The 17,169-nt window shown below is 33.1% G+C and overlaps 1 protein-coding gene, 1 long non-coding RNA gene and 2 pseudogenes across 3 annotated transcripts; all 4 read right to left on the bottom strand.

The window, feature by feature from the left end:
* Positions 1-898: 898 nt before the first annotated feature.
* LOC146907435 (F-box/kelch-repeat protein At3g23880-like) lies at positions 899-2,077 on the bottom strand. The gene has a single exon (XM_085727284.1). It carries the CDS (start codon positions 2,075-2,077, stop codon positions 899-901), a length of 1,179 nt encoding a protein of 392 aa, XP_085583410.1.
* A 3,282-nt stretch (positions 2,078-5,359) lies between these two features.
* LOC146907434 (F-box/kelch-repeat protein At3g23880-like) lies at positions 5,360-7,590 on the bottom strand (annotated as a pseudogene). Its single transcript, XR_015019544.1, has 2 exons — positions 6,411-7,590; positions 5,360-5,507 (listed from the first exon to the last, which is right to left on the bottom strand). The product of XR_015019544.1 is annotated as an F-box/kelch-repeat protein At3g23880-like (transcript).
* A 4,448-nt stretch (positions 7,591-12,038) lies between these two features.
* On the bottom strand, positions 12,039-13,255 carry LOC146907433 (F-box/kelch-repeat protein At3g23880-like; annotated as a pseudogene).
* A 1,101-nt stretch (positions 13,256-14,356) lies between these two features.
* On the bottom strand, positions 14,357-15,763 carry LOC146907432 (uncharacterized). Its single transcript, XR_015019543.1, has 2 exons — positions 15,623-15,763; positions 14,357-14,710 (listed from the first exon to the last, which is right to left on the bottom strand). It is a non-coding gene; the product is annotated as an uncharacterized LOC146907432 (long non-coding RNA).
* Between the last annotated feature and the right edge of the window lie 1,406 nt (positions 15,764-17,169).

The following is a 17,169-nucleotide window of genomic DNA, read 5'->3' as shown; positions in this document are numbered from 1 at the left end:
TTACAACAAAATTCTTATCATACCCGAAGGGTCCTATAAAAGTGCACTTAAATTGCATATAAAACAGTACACTTTGAAGTTCTAGAAATAGTAGAGTAAAATGCCACAAAGAAACTTAAAGGAACCAAAAAGATAAACATGAAAAGGACTATAATTTGAAGCAATCGTATTTACAATAAGCCTCTTTCTTCTTTTCTTTCTTCCTAGCATCTTTAAAGTTAGGATTGCAGATCTACAACTCAAAAAGGGATCTTGTTAGATTGGAGAATGAAATAGTAAAACACAAATAGATCAAAAGCAAAGTTGCATGATGCAAAAGAGCATGAATATATATAAAGTAAAATGGTTCTCGCTCTGCAAATCAGCGTGGATGTGCTCAAACCGATTATACAAATATATTGATAACCATGTTCTAAATATTGTAAGAAGATCTCTCAGTTCATTCAACAAAGTATCTATACCAAAGTTTTGAGGTAAATCAAATTAATAGAGATTTGAAACAAAATGCTCTTGTTTTTCCCTTTCTCATGTATGTATACATCTATATTTATATATATAATAAATTCGTCCAAGCCAACTATTGATATGGTTCAGTTTCTTGTAAAAACATTTTTGCTTTCCCATCCAACTTGTTAGTATTATCCTCCCTCCAAACTCAAGGACTGTTTTAGTTAGCTTTGTTTAAAGTTGTATAGACCGACTCATTCAAGAATTATCAAGAGAAGGAATTCTTGTGCGAGTTACCTCAAATAAAAAAGCAAAAGATATTCATTCGATTGAGAGATTTTCAGACCGTTACCAATAGCCAAAATACTCAAATAAAAGCCATCATAGAAAATAATCACACAACACCCAAGAATTAACAAAAAATTCAAATAAATCTGATGAGGAACTACTTTTAATGACACGAAACCAAGCTTTCAACATAATTATTCGTATAGATCAGATAGCATTTACTGTTGGTAATTCTAGTTCTCTCTACGCTACCATCTCTCAAATTGTAGACAACCGGTAAGGCTTCAACACGGTTTTCCAATAACAGTGTATCATAATTTTTAGAAAGGTGCAATGGAACCCATGGAAAACAATCAGAAGCAAATTTTTCCATAATTTGAAAATTAATCTTAAGTATTTGAGTCCAAGAATCTTCAACTCCATAATCCGTCATCTTCCATAAAACAAAATGGGTTTCCTCGTAAACATGAGAGAAACAAAGGCAATCCATCAACACACATAGAGATGGCTCAATATGTGGTACTTGACCAAAACCTCGAGGGGGAAGCAACTCTTTGTATGTCTCCGTACCCAGGTCAAATGAAACAATCTTAAACTGCTCAATAGTAATATATTCGCAATCATAATATTCATCATCATCATCATTAGAATAGATGTAATCGTGAATTGCCAACCAATTAACACTACCTCTCAAATGCACACCATTATTTAGGTAATAACTGACAGGAAAACTTTGAATATTTCTCCAAACATTATCTCCCAAACTTAACACTCTCGCTCCTTGATGTAAGTACACTACCTTATAAGTATCCGTTGAATTATCATATCCAAACGCCATCTGGCAACCTTCGATATAAATAGTACGATGCCCTAATCGATCAGATATTATCCTGGTAGCAGGGTTCCAGAAACGGAGCCACATCTCTCCAGACCTAGAATAACCACCGTACAAACATAGCAATCCATTGCAAGAACCAACAACTGAACGACAATCCTCAATCGAACAATAGTAAGGATCATTGGTAAGGGTTATCGGCTTTAACGGACTCTCCAGCAAATGAGTAAAGGAAATTGTTGAAACAGTGACATCCATTGTTTCTAAACTACAACTATATACTCCCCATGTGACTGCAAGTCGAGGGTTTTGTATAGATCGCTGAAGGTGTAACTTGACGAAGTAAGAATCGGAAATTAGGATTTTCCATGACTTACAAACGCACCTGAATTGCAGCAGAGATTTGACCGGAAGGAAAGAAAGCAGTTCTGTGATAAGTTCGTCAGGGAGGATAATGGGCAAAGACTCCGCGTTGGACTGCTGCGACTTCGGTGGTGAGAGATTCATGAGACCGGTTGTGTGGAAGAGCAATTTTCTGTGATCAATGAACGAAGTTGAGAGTTAATATTACATGATATCGATTGAGATTCAAAGATTTGCAGTGCTACAGATTTGTATAAATTAGCTTACTTCTGGAAGGAGATTAGGGTATGTTTGTTAGAGATACGATTAATTAAACAATTTTGGTAAAAAATAAAAGGTGAAATTAATAAATTTGTTATGATAGGGTATATATACAAAGTAAGGTTTTTTATATCACATGTCACTTCCACGTTTATTCTCAATATTTGTTTTTTTAATTTTTTAAAATCAAAATTTTTTTCGCATAAATATCTCACCAAATTTTTGATCTTATTCACTTAATATTTTATTTATATTTTTATTGATTTCCTAACATTTTATGCAGCGTAAATATCTCAACAAACTATATATAATACTTTCAATCCTATCGATTAAATATTTCACTTCATTCATACTATCTATACTATATATAAAAAAACTACCACTTTCAGCACTTTTGGGTTGGACTTTTCTTTTCAAAAATACCCTTAATTTTAAAATACCAATAACACATGTAACAAATAAATAAAAATAAATTTAATTTAAAGAAAAAACTTACACACGGTTCCTTATTAACTATTCTTATTGTTAGCCAATTATAAAATAACACGTAAATTACTAATCCATGTCACTGATCGTCCCCATTAACCTTCTTTTACCTCCGTTAACCACAAATCAAACTCACAAAAAATTAGCACAAAACAAAAAGTTATGTTACTTTTTTAGCAGCCACTTTTATGCTGTACATCTGTTGTTCCCCTCGATACAACCAACAAAGATTGCCAAGTATTTTTTTTTTGGTAGTGGCCGGGGTTTGAACCCCGAACCTTGCATATTTTTATGCATTGTCCAACCAACTGAGATAAACTCACGAGGGAATTGCCAAGTATGTTTTAATATTCATATAGAAGTCAAAAACATATATAAAGGTAAATTAAATTAAATTAATTATTATTAAGAGCATTTCTGTGATAATTTTGTAAGGAACTCCAACTTTATTTCATAACCAATTTGAATTTGAAGTGGCTTCCAGAAATCCATATCACACTATACAACTCAAGTATATTTTGATCCAGTTATATAAAAAAAAAAATTAAGCAACTTTTACGAAACTGACACTTTTAATGATATTCTTTTAATTTGCACACAACCTTTTTGTATTTCACTTTTATTGATTTTTCTTAAGAAATTTTGATGATACCGTAACTTATTTAAGCTATTTCAACTATTTCTTTGTTACCTATACTACCAGATTATTGTTCCTCCAATGATGAGAAAAAAATAAGAAATGATTCATCGTTGTATGAATCTCGTTTAGATATCTCAATTGAATGCTAAAAAAAAAAAGATATTGCATCATGAAAATGATAACAAGAAGAATTAGATTATTTAGACTACAAGTTACTTAGTTAGTTAATATAGTTGGTAGTAATCATATGGGATACCTTGCATTGTAAGCTAGTATAGTCTAGTACTTGTGCATATATAGTAATTGTACTCTCAATAATCAATCAATGAAGCTTTTATCCATTCACTCACAATATGATAACAAAGCTCTTTCTTCCTTTGAGAGACAGATAGATAGAGAGAGAGAGAGAGAGAGAGAGAGAGAGAGAGAGAGAGAGAGAGAGTTTGTTACAATTCGATCCTAACCATTTTTGTGTTGCGTTTTCTCCTTTGTTCTTCATCCTCTATTGATGCTGAACCTTGTTCTTCATCATTTCTTGATTGCAACGAGTTTTTCGTTCTCATTTTTCTGTTTCTTCATGATTCAACATTGTGAATCACTTTTCTTTGTTTTTCATACAAGATCACTGATTTCTGATCTTCATTACACGACGTTTTCTAAACCAATTCTTGGTCGTTCTTCTTCGCTTCTTGATTTGATCCTTGGATCCTCGTCAAACACAAGCTCAACAAGACACTAATTCGATCTTCTATGTTCATCCAACCTAAAATCCCAATTCACTAGTGGTTTCACAAAAGCTTAATGTTTCCAATTAACTTACATGGAATCACTCTATGTAGCGGGCTCTTGGTGCAAAGAACAAGCTTCCATTTATCATTGGTAATGTTCCAATTCCTGGTTTTGATGATTTGAATCATAGTGCTTTGGAACGACGCAATCACCTTATTCATTCATGGCTGCTTAATTCCGTTTTTAAATCAATCTTTCAAACGTTTACCTTATTCATCGAGTATTTCCCATGTTTCCTCAAACTTTGAACCTTTACACTTTGATATTTGGAGACATATTTCAGTGTCTTCTGTGCATGGCTATAAATATTTTCTCACTATTCTAGATGACCATAGAATATGTGTGGATTGTTCTTCTTAAATCAAAAGTTGATGTTTCTAATCATCATCATACATTCATTACTAGAATTCAAACTCAACATCATATTAGTCCTAAGATTGTTAGATCTGATATTGGCCTTGAGTTTCTTTTAACCAGCTTCTATGATACTCTTGGCACCATCCATCATAAATTCTGTGTTGAAACTCCAAAAAAAAAAAATGGTAGAGTTGAGAGAAAACACCAACATCTCCTTGAAGTAGGTAGACCGACTCAGTCCACTAGAATCATCCGAGCTTAATTTAGTGTTTAGAAATAATTTGAACTTAATTTAGTGTTTTGAAGTAATTTGAGCTTAATTTAGTTTAACACTCTTCGCTTTGAGTCAATAGTGTTAACAACAAAAAATTTATTGTAAACTCTGATTGTAGAAGTCATCAAGAAGAGACAGAAATTCTTAGACTTTGTGTGTCTAATTAAATTGCAATCTTGTGTAATTATAGTGGAAAAATCTCTCTGGTGAGTGGACTGCATTTAATCCCGAATTTTGGTCTGAACCAAGATAAATATGTGTGTCTTACTCTTCTATGATTATCTTTGGCATCCTCTTATTAGTTTTTAACTTACAAAAAGATTTTCAGAAAAGGTCTAAACAATTCAACCCATCCTTCTTGTGTTTTTCGCACCTTCACTATTGCGGAAGTGCTCTCTTATTGTTTGGTTTCCACTATTATTGATGATGATTTTGTCAATCTGTTAATCCCTAGTGGTACTAGGAAGAATTGGTTTCCACCATTATTGATGATGATTTAAGTGAAGAATTGACATCAACTTGTACAGTTAAGCCATATGATAAATATGCTGATCTGAACCATACTACAGAAACATATGTACCATCAATAAAATGTACCATCAATAAAATGGAAAAAAAATAGGATGAAAGAACATCCACCATGTATTACAATTTGAAGCAATTGTAGCTACCATAAGCCTCTTTCTTCTTTTCTTTCTTCCTATCATTTCCTCATCCAGCCATGTACCATCAATAACGTTGATATCTTTAAAGTTAGGATTGCAGATCTACAACTCAACAAGGGCGTTTGTTAGATTGGAGAGTGAAATAGTAAAACACCAATAAATCAAAATCAAGAAGTTGCATGATGCTCAAAAGAGCATGATGTGCCACAGTGAGTGTATATCAAAATCTAGAGTCTATAGCATTATTATTATCAAGAACAAGAATATATGTAAAGTAAAATGGTTCTTTCTCTGAAAACCAGTGTGGATGTGCACGAACATCGGCATGCTTAAAACATATATAGATAACCATGTTCTAAACATCGTATGAGAATCTCTCGGTTCATTCAACGACGTATCAATACCAAAGATTTGGGGTAAATCAAATTAATAGAAGTTTGAAACCAAATGCTTTCGTTTTTCCCTTTCTCATGTATGTATACATCTATATCTATATTTATAATAAATTCGTTCAAGCCAACTACTGATATGGTTCAGTTTCTTGTAAGAACATTTTTGCTTTCACATGCATCTTGTTAGCATTATCCTCCCTCCAAACTCAAGGACTATTTTTTTTTTAATTTTTTTTTTTGAACAGCCAACAATTTATTAAGCTAACACAGCCATCTCAAGAAGAGAAAAGCCGGGCGAAAACACCGAAAAAGCACAGGTCCTCATCCTGTAACACAGCAGGGAAAGGAAAACAGAAAAACACCAAAAAAAGGGCAGCGCCTAACAGAAACGACAGCAGGAAGAAAACAGAGAGTCCGACAGAACCCTGCTGCACTTAATTATAGAGCTTTGTTTAAAGTTCTATGGACAGACTCATTCAAGAATAATGAAGAGTAGGAATTTCTTGTGAACATTACGAATAGCCAAAATAATAATGTAAAAGCAATCATATAAAATAATCACATAACATTCAAGAATTAACAGAAATTAAAATAAATTTAAAGAGGAGCTTACTTTCAATGACACAAAACCAAGCTTTCAACATAATTCTTGATATAGATCCACGAGCATTCACCATTGGTAATTCTAGTTCTCTCTACGCTACCATCTCTCAAATTATAGACAACTGGTATGTCTTCAAGACTGTTTTTCAATAACAGTGTATCATAATTTTTAGAAAGGTGCAATGGATCCCAAGGCAAGCCCCATGCAGGAAATATTTTCATAATTTGAAAATTAATCTTAAGTAATTGAGTCCAAGACTCTTCAACTCCATAATCCATCATCTTCCATATAAACAAATGGGTTTCCTTGACAAGATGAGAAAAACAAAGGCAATCCATTAACACACATAGAGATGGCTCAGTATGTGGCACTTGAACAAAACCTCGAGGGAGAAGCAAATCTTTGTATGTCTCCGTACCTAGATCAAGTGAAACAATCTTAAATTGCTCAGTGGTAGTAATATATTCGCAATCATAATAATCATCATCATCATCATAAGCATAGATGTAATCGTCAATTGCCAACCAATTAACACTACCCCTAAAATGCACACCATCATTTAGGTAATAACTGATGGGAAAACTTTGAATATTTCTCAATCATTATCGCGGAAATTAAAAACTCCCACCCCTCGATGTAAGCGCACTACCTTATAAGTATCTGTTGAATTATCATATCCAAATGTCATCCGGTAATTTGTGAAACCATCAGAATAATGCCCTAATTTATCAGATATTATCCTGGTAGCCGGGTTCCATAAACGGAGCCACATCTCTCTAGACTCATTAGCAGAACCATACAAACATAGCAATCCATTGCAAGAACCAACAACTGAAAAACAGTCCTTATCCTTCAAACGAAATTAAGGATCGTTGGTAAGGGTGACCGGCTTCGATAGACTCACGAGAAAATGACTCAAGGGGATTGCTGAAACAATGGCAATCTCTGCATATTGTGCGAGATATACCAGTGCTAGTTGAGGATTTTGTGTAGATCGTTTGAAGTGCAAATTGATGAAGGAAGAGTCGGAAATTAGGATTTTCCATGACTTACAAACACACTTGAATTGCATCAGAGATTTGACCGGAAGGAAAGAAAGCAGTTCTGTGATAATCTCATCAGGGAGGATTATCGGCAATGACGCCGCATTTGGCCGATGGTGCCGCGACTTCGGTGGTGAGAGATTCATGAGAGCGGTAAATTATGAAAGCACTTGAGAGATTATATTGTATGAGATTGATTGAGATTCACATTAGGTGCCGATTGAGATTAGGGTTTCTTTGGGAGAGGACAGAGACGATTATAGTTTGGAAATTATAAGTTTAACGTGAAATCAATAAAACAATTTTGGTAAAATATAAGTTGAAAATTAAGAAATTAAATTTATAATTAGAATAAGAAAATTAAGAAATTAAATTAATTAGCATCTCACAATTTTGTAAGGAACGCCAACTTGATTCAATAACCAGTTTTTTGGTAGTGGCCGGCTTTCGAACCACGGATGTAAGGAACGCCAACTTGATTCAATAACCAATTTTTTGGTAGTGGCCGGCGTTCGAACCACGGACCTTGCATATTTTATGCATCGTCCATACCAACTAAGCTAAACTCACGAGGACACCAATATTAAGTACCTACCACAATTTGATACCATGCTTATGCTACTTAAACATATTTTGTTTCAATGATAAAAAAAAATTAAGCAACTTTTCCTAAAATCTCATTTTTAATGATTTTTTCTAAATTTGCATTCAACTTTTATGCAATTCAATTTTAATGATTTTTCCTAAGCAACTTTGTTCATACAATCATCATTGTAAATCCTTTGATTCAAAAATATCACATTAGAATACTTGCTCAATCAAATACAAACACGAACCCATGCTCATTCCCAAACTACACAATCAGTAGGTTAACATTTCCTTTTCATGCTTAAACTTTTGGAATTCACGACATCATTTTTGAACCAAATTCGGCCTTATAATTGGAGTTCTATTCATCCATGGTATATTTGTGGAGCCTTTGGATCATCCACCGCATAATCTTTTCTTTGCTTTGTCCAACGAAAATCAAGTATAGATTTACCGGAGTAAGGACCGGTATGCTTTGATTTAGAGTCGTGACTTCGGAAGAAAACACACGAGGTAAGGGCTTTTTCACCATACGTCCATACTAAGTACTAGGATGATGTTATGAATTAGAGGTAGAGATTCTTGTCTGTTGAGAAGAAAAACAACTAAAATATGAATTCATATGGTAAAATTTAACCTTTTATAAAAGTTATTAGTTTAATTATATTTTATATGATGTGTGTATGATAATGTTATGTAGAATGACATTTATTTTATTTTGCTATGCATATTTTTTTTTTTTGTGGTGTTGGAAAAGGAGTGTTACGTTTTTTTAATGAATTAAAGAAAAGAGAAAGATGAAAATGTGAGTTTGTGAAATGATTGACTTTTGGTTTGTGTACTTGATGATGCATTAATACTTGACTGTAATTGCCTTAATGGCGGATTAATATCATATTTCTTAGTGGTGCCTAAATGGCGGGATTTAGTTTTCATTTCTTAGTGGTGCCTAAGTGGCGGGATTTAGTTTTCATTTCTTAGTGGTGCCTAAGTGGCGGGATTTAGTTTTCATTATCATTATCATGCATGTCATATGCATCTTGTGTGGTGCATGTGTGGCGGGTTATAATTATATTCTGTGTGGATGCCTGTGTGGCGGGTTATAATTATATTCTGTGTGGATGCCTTAGTGGCGGGTTATATCTGGATCATGTAATATTTAAGAGTATGCATTTTACACATCATTGCATTGCATTGGGTTGGGTTGTTATTCATTTGTGTGTTGATAAGTGATTAAACTATTATAATGCAAAAGAAATGTGTATGAACTTTACTTAAAAACATATGATTTGAATGTATTTTTCTCAATTATTTTTGATTGGGAAGTTTTGATACTAACTATTTTATGACATTGTTTCTGGTGCTTTGAGTATGAACCAATTTAGATAAGGAAATTGACCCTTACACTAACATTTTAGGTACCAAAGAAGAGATGGTCTATGCTTTGAAGTTTTTGCTTGAAGTGCGTACGGGGGACAAATTGGGTTTTTCATCGAATTGTAAATGTTAAAAGGATATTTAATTTAAGAATTTTCATTAAATTATGTTAAGAACTTTGTATAGATTTTGCTAAGAATTAATTTATTGATGATTTTTTAAAAAAAAAAAGTAGTGTTTTTCGAAGAAATGAGAATGAATTAGGCGTAATGTCTTGGATCAAAATCCGGGGTGTTACACCATGTGCATTCATTACTTGTTAATCATGTTTAACATATTGCTAATTTGAAATCCATACTGGTTTAAATCTCTGGTATCAACTTATGTTGCTTGATAATATGATAATACGATACGATGCATGATATCGTTCCCTCTTTAGTGTTTTTTATTTTCTATTTTTCTTTTACTGAGTTTGTTTGTGAATTTCATTACACTTTCTTTGTTTTTCTGATGTTCTTTGGTATGGGTTTTATGCAGATGTTGTTGATTAGAGATATTTGAGAGGATGATTTTTGAAGCTGAGACTAAGATCGACTTCAAGGGTACCTTAAAGGTATAGGGAACAAACTGGCTCTTTATAAGGAAGGCTCCTTACTGTTATAGAAGGTTGTACTAGATTTTGAATCCACATGAAATTAAATCTAATTATGATAATCCTAAATTGTTATTTTAAGTTATTGTATTTAGTTTTAATTAAATTAATCACTTTTTGTCAAAAATAAAATAAAATAAATTAATCACTCAAAATAAAATTAAAATAAAATTTTAATTAATTAAGCATCAGGAGTGTTATGCGATTGTGAGTATACTAGTTGTTGCTGAGGTGTATAGTGACCGAAAAGAGCTGTAGCCTGTAGGTGAAAAACTGTATTTATTGGTTAAGCTTTATACCCACGGCCAAAATCCATATGTAAACACCAGATAGTGCCACAATTGTCCACGAAAAAATCTGCCAAAGATAGGTATTTCGTGCTATACTATACCTACGATTAAAAGACATTTATCTACGGTTTTTCGCTGTCATTAAATGCCAAGCTGTTTATAGATGGTGGTGCCGTCTTAAATGTTATCTCACTTCTAACATTAAGGAAGTTGGGTAAAAACATGAAGGACTTTATTCCAACCAACACTAAGTAAACATGAAGGAAGTTAGGTAAACTGAAGTAAACATGAAGTACCCAACTTCCTTAATGTTAGAAGTGAGATAAAACTTAAGACAGCACCACCTTCTACCAAGACTCAGCTGAATACTCTATGATTAATGGAAGCTTTGATAAAAAAAAAATATATATATATATATATATATATATATATATATATATATATATATATATATATATATATATATTTATTTTATATCTCATTATCTCGCGCCATTTCCATGGCTCATCTTTTTGGGAAGCTTGTTCCCGCTCCCGGTGTTTCACTTCCTACTCACACTTTATATGCATATGATATAATATTTTTTGCACAGGAGCCCAGAAAATTGTCCGCCGCCTAATTAATATTTTTCATTCTTATACGGAGGTATCGTCGGGTCAGATCATTTATAATTCTAAGAGAAGATTCTTTGCTGGTTAAACACTACCAAATTAGTCAAAGCATGGCCTGTTAAAAGAGCATATAATAACAAAGCCATCCTATAAACTATGCCAAAACTTTTGGATTCTTCTGCAATGAAAACCATGGTCAATACTTCTTTTTTTTTTGACGTACGTTCAATACTTCTTAAAACACAGTATTAAATACATGTGAAAAGGATTTCAAATTGCTAAATGGTTCTTGTTCATACCCGAATGATCTTATAAAAGTGAATTAAATTGCATAGAAAAAAGTATAAATGAAGTTCTACAAAGAAACCAAAAAGATAAACATACAAGGGACTATAATTGAAGCATTCGTATCTACAATAAGCCTCTTTCTTCTTTTCTTTCTTTCAATCATTTCCTCATCCAGCCATTTACCATCAATAACGTTGATATCTACAACTCAAAAAGGGATCTTGTTAGATTGGAGTGTGAAATAGTAAAACACAAATAAATCAAAAGCAAAGAAGTTGCATGATGCTCAAAAGGGCATGATGTGCCATCCATAAGAGTCTCGACCACATATGACACAATGAATGTATATCAAAACCTAGACTCCATAGCAGCATTATTATCAAGAACAAGAATATATATAAAGTAAAATGGTTCTCACTCTGCAAATCAGCGTGTACCGACCATTTAAACAAAATAGAAGAATATACAATAATTGTGGATTTTCAAACACATCGACATGTTCTAAACATCTTGAGAGGATCTCTCAACGAAGACCATTTCATTATTTAGCTTAGTTCTAAAACCGACTCGTCCAAGAATATTCAAGTGAGAAGGAATTTCTCTTATGTGAATTACATTAAATATAAAAGCAAAAGAAATTCATTCAATGGAGAGATTGTCAAACTGTTTCCAAGAGCCAAAATAATCAAATAAAAGCCATCGTATAAAATAATAGCAGAACAAGAATTAACAGAAATTATTCAAATAAATTTGAAGAGGGACTCACTTTTAATGACAGAAAACCAAGCTTTCAATAGATCCACGAGCTTTCCCCATTGGTAATTCTAGTTCTCTCTATGCTACCATCTCTCAAATTATAGACAGCAAATTCGTCTTCAAGAGTGCTTCCTAGTATCAGTGTATCATAATTTTTAGAAAGGTGCAATGGCACCCATGCCGACCACTCATCGATTTTTTTCAGAATTTGAAGATTAATCTTGAGTAATTGAGTCCAAGAATCTTCAACTCCATAATTCATCATCTGCCATATAACCAAATGGGTTTTCTTGACAAGATGAGAAAAACAAATGCAATCCATCAACACACATAGAGATGGCTCATAACATGGGACTTCGTCAAAACCTCGAGGGAGAAGCAACTCTTTGCATGTCTCTGTACGCAGATCAAGTGAAACAATCATACATTGCTCAATAGAAGTAATATATTTGCAATCATAATCATCATAATCATCAACGTAAGTACGTAATCCCAACCAATTCAGACTATCTCTCAAATGCACACGATTATCTAGGTAATAACCTAAAGGAAAACTTTCAATATTTCTCCAAACATTATCGCCCAAACTAAATACTCTCGTCATCCCTTCCTGTAACTGTAAGTACACTACCTTATAAGTATCCGTTGAATTATCGTATCCAAATGCCACCTCAAAACCTCCTGTGAAATCAGCAGGGTAATGCCCTAATTTATCAGATATTGCCCTGGTAGCAGGGTTCAGAAACGGAGCCACATCTCTCTATCCTCGGAATAACCCAACAAACATAACAATCCATTGCAAGAACCAGCAACAGAACGACAATCCTTATCATTCAAACTATAGTAAGGATCGTTGGTAAGGGTGGTCGGCTTCGACGGATTCTCCAATAAATGACTCAAGGAGATTGGTGACACAATGACATCCTATGTGACTGCAAGTTGAGGGTTTTGTATAGATCGTTGAAGGTGCAATTTGACGAAGAAAGAATCGGAGATTAGGATTTTCCATGATTTACAAACGCATCTGAATTGAATAAGATATTTGACCGGAAGGAATGAAAGCAGTTCTGTGATAAGGTCATCGGGGAGGATTATCAGTGATGATGCCACGTTGGACGGAGGCTGCTGCGACTTCGGTGGTGAGAGATTCATGAGAACGGTAAATTATGATACGCTTTACGGTTGCAAAGTGTAAAAGAGCAATTGTTGTGATCAATGAACGCAATAAGGTGATTTTGCAAGGAGATTACGGTTTCTTTGAAGAGAGATGATTATAATTTGGAAATTATCACTTTAAAGTGAAATTAATAAAACAATCTTCTTCAAATAAGTTTGTTTTTAATTCAAAATTTTCTCATCCCAATAACAAACAAACATGTAAATAAGGATATTTAGTTATTTTTCAAAAAAACAAATTAATCTATATCTATATTTATCTATACCTATTAATACCTATTATACCTACTAGCGTCCAGACGGGCACTCCCGTGCCCGTCTGTCCGCTCTTTCTACTGCGCTAATGCATGTAACTCATAAACAGTATGTTTTTCAACATTAATGTTGGTTTAGTTTTTCCTGATATATCTTGGAGAAAATTATTAGAAATAAAAGAATGATCAAACTTGATCAAAAAGTGAAGGATATGTAATTCATGCGTCATGCCCTTCTTTAACATAGAGGTACTTAATATATACTTAGTTTTGGGATGCATACTCATCTATCTATGGAGGATGAATATGCATGAAACATGAGTGACAGTTATGGGGTGGGTTTGATGAAGACATTAAATCTTTCTCATCACTAATTTACAGAAAAACAATACACATATGATATATTATTTTTCAAGCCATTTGAGTCTGTCACAAAATATAAAATTAGGAAAATCTAAGGAAAACCAATAGAAGAAATAAGAACAAAACTTTGATAATACATCCAAGTCTTGCAAACGAAGAAGACATTTTAAAAAGAGTGAAAGAATATAATTTACACATTAGTCATTTGACTTATTCATACTTTGCGATATTTTTGATTGAAAAGTCAATGTAACTTAGCAAGTGGAATGTTAATTAAATTGGGGCATATAATTGATGTTCTTGTTTGAGAAATCTTGGAGAAATAAAAGTAATGGACTAATTGTAATTGAAACCAACCAAATAAAATAATTTACTTTATAGTAAAAAAAAAATTATCCCAATTTAGTAGGACACTCTAAGGTTAATTACCACCATCTTACTTCAAAAAAAAAAAATTACCACCCATCTTACACATTTGAATATTGAAATAATAAAATTTAAACAACTTTCAGTCGAATTGCTCCAAAATCAAATCAAAGAAATAATAAAAACAGAAATTGAAAATTAAAACAAATCAATAATGTTGTTCTTCCCATCGTTTTAGCGTCGAGGTCATATGGATGCAAGCAGTGCCCGAAAGTTGGAAAAACGGTCTCGGTTTTGTGTTCCCACTACAAAGGATGACTATCTTCTAGGTCTACTTTTTTGCCAATGCCTTCGTCTTCTATTCTTCATTTGCCTTCTCTCTCTCATATGGTTGGTCGTTTCCCTTTTCCTTAACGCACCCCCCTCTCTTTTTCATACGGGTTGAGTTTCTTATTTCTTTCTTACTTTGATAGCTACTCCTCTTCTTTGATATGTTGATGGTTTGTCCCTCACATAATATCACCATTATAGGCATAGCCCTCCAACTTACCATAAACAGAGCCAATAAAAAAAAGGAAAAAAGAAAAATTAACACATATAATTTCATTTAATGAATTATCTACACAAAATTTGAACAAAAACAATGAAAACGAAGTAGAGATAGAGAGACAGAATGAGATAAAGAATATAACAATTTGAATACACCCAAACTAAAGTCGAACACAAAGGATAAAACAATTTCTCTGAAATACGGTTCACATAATGGTTAAAGTGAAAGTAACATAAGCCACAAATGCAAATTTAATTTGAGTACAAACTGTAAGTAAAAATTAAAAAATACTTTTAACCTACCTCAAGTCTAATGAGGACGTAGGACGACCATGTACCATATGAGCACCAAAATTTTCTCTTCAATTCTACCAAATCTAAAGAAAATAAAAGCAACAGAAGAATCACTCATCTCTGTTTCAAATTAAAGTACTTTAAACATAGCAACACATAAAACACATACACAGACACAAACACGTCTTCATTTACTAACCAAATTGTTTTTTTACAATTAACCAATGTATATATATTAAAAAGGAATATCAAATGCACCAACATTAATAATGACAGTAGTAAATAAACGGCAATTAAAAAAAGTTCACAGTCCATTAACAAATAACACAAAAACTTCTTAAAAGATGACAAATAACCCAATAATACAAAAATTATAAAACAAAAATGGCATTAGAGTTAATCGAAAAATGGTAAAGATATAGATAATAAAAAATTTGTATATGCTATTTGATGTTAATATTTTAATACAAATGAATTTTTTAATATATTTTAATTTCAATCATAAAAAAAAGAGTAATTGACAATGGAAAATAATTGAACACTTGAAATACATGGTAGTTGAAGTGAGATGCACATTGTTGAAGAACAATCATCGTCAATGTTTACAGACCTACCGTTAAGATAACATGAGATCCTTTATAACCATTGTTATATGAGTTCCTCCCATAACATTGAAGTGAGATGCTATTCCTTTCAATTTGCGCATTTGTGTTTCCTGTTGTAATATCCTCCCTCCTCATTCATATATGTCGCCTCTAAGAAAGAAAGGAAAAAAACTGCAAAGGTAAAAGAATAGAAAAAGAAACCGCAGGGAAGTTATGGAATTGGCATGGGTGAGAAATTAACTATATAGGAAGTTGGAAACTGATAAGGGTGAAGTTGGAAAGTAAAAAAAGGCTACACCAAAATTTAGTATTGCCTTTATTAATAGATTAACCATGATTGTGTTGGAACAAAATGTGTTTAACAATGAACCTTAAAGAGTTTTGATGATAACAAGGTATTAAAAATTGTAAATTGGACTAGCTAATATTTGTTCAAGTGTACAGGACCATAATTATAAAGTTACATCATCATTGGTTCTGAATGAGCAAATAAAGAGCAAAGGAAACAACAAAAATTTGAAGCTTGGACGCTCCTGAAGGCAACTTGTTACTGAAGAGAGAAAGCGCTCCTGAAATTAAGTCGCTTCTGAAGTGAGAATAGTGCTCCTGAAGTTAAGACGCTTCTGAAGTAAGAATAGTGCTCCTGAAGACAAGAAGTCCAGAAGTCATATCATCAGAAGCTGCAGAAGTCATATCATCAGAAGCTGCATCATCAGAAGCTGCAGAAGTCATATCATCAGAAGCTGCATCATCAGAAGCTGCCTCATCAGAAGCTATTTCACCAGAAGCTGAATCTCAACTGGATTTGCAAAAGATTCAAGAATTGAAGAATTATCAATGCAAAAGCTGTCTATTGGATTCGAAAACACAAACAAAGGATTAGTGGAATTTTGCAACGGTCATTTCAAAGGTGTTTGAAGGCTTGTGCTTGCAATTTGGACGAAAGCGTTGACATTGTACTTTGTACGAATTGTACAACCACGTTCTCCACTACTCTGTTTTGTGTCCACGCTACAAGACAAGAAAACAGCTCCAGAATACAGCTTCGCCTGCATAGATGTTCCTTTGGATAAGGAATGGATTTCAAATTTGTTCTTCATAGGACAACAACCAAATCAGGCAATATATCATTGGTGAAAGATCAAGCTTCAACAATGACTCTTTGGTGTGCTGGCAATTTCACAACGTCTCTTTCACACCTCTATATAAAGGAGTGAAGACCTAGAGATTTGGTAATGCAAGAACGCTGAACGAAAGACTCACAACATTTTTACAAGTGCCAAACCTCTGCTGAAATTGTTCTGCATTCACTTAGAATTTCTGTGTCTTATAGTCATATCTTAGAAATTCTTAAGTCCATTGAGTCTGTATCTGATTTGTATTGTGAGCACCTCTGATTGTATATCAAGTGTTCAACCTTAAACAATTTTCTGTGTAATTTTGTTTAGTTAGGAAGTCTCTTGCTTGTGTGCTTGAGCATTGGAAGTCTCTTGCTTGTGTGCTTGAGCATTGGAAGTCTCTTGCTTGTGTGCTTGAGCATTTGTAATCAGATATTA

This window comes from Medicago sativa, chromosome 7 (assembly GCF_051527215.1).
Source record: "Medicago sativa cultivar Bolivia chromosome 7, Bolivia_mono, whole genome shotgun sequence".
Taxonomy (NCBI): Eukaryota; Viridiplantae; Streptophyta; class Magnoliopsida; order Fabales; family Fabaceae; genus Medicago; species Medicago sativa.
This window is presented reverse-complemented; position numbering and strand designations above follow the sequence as displayed.

Coding starts and splice junctions, on each gene's coding strand:
- LOC146907435 (XM_085727284.1), bottom strand. CDS start 2,077: ATGAATCTCTCACCACCGAAGTCGCAGCAGTCCAACGCGGAGTCTTTG.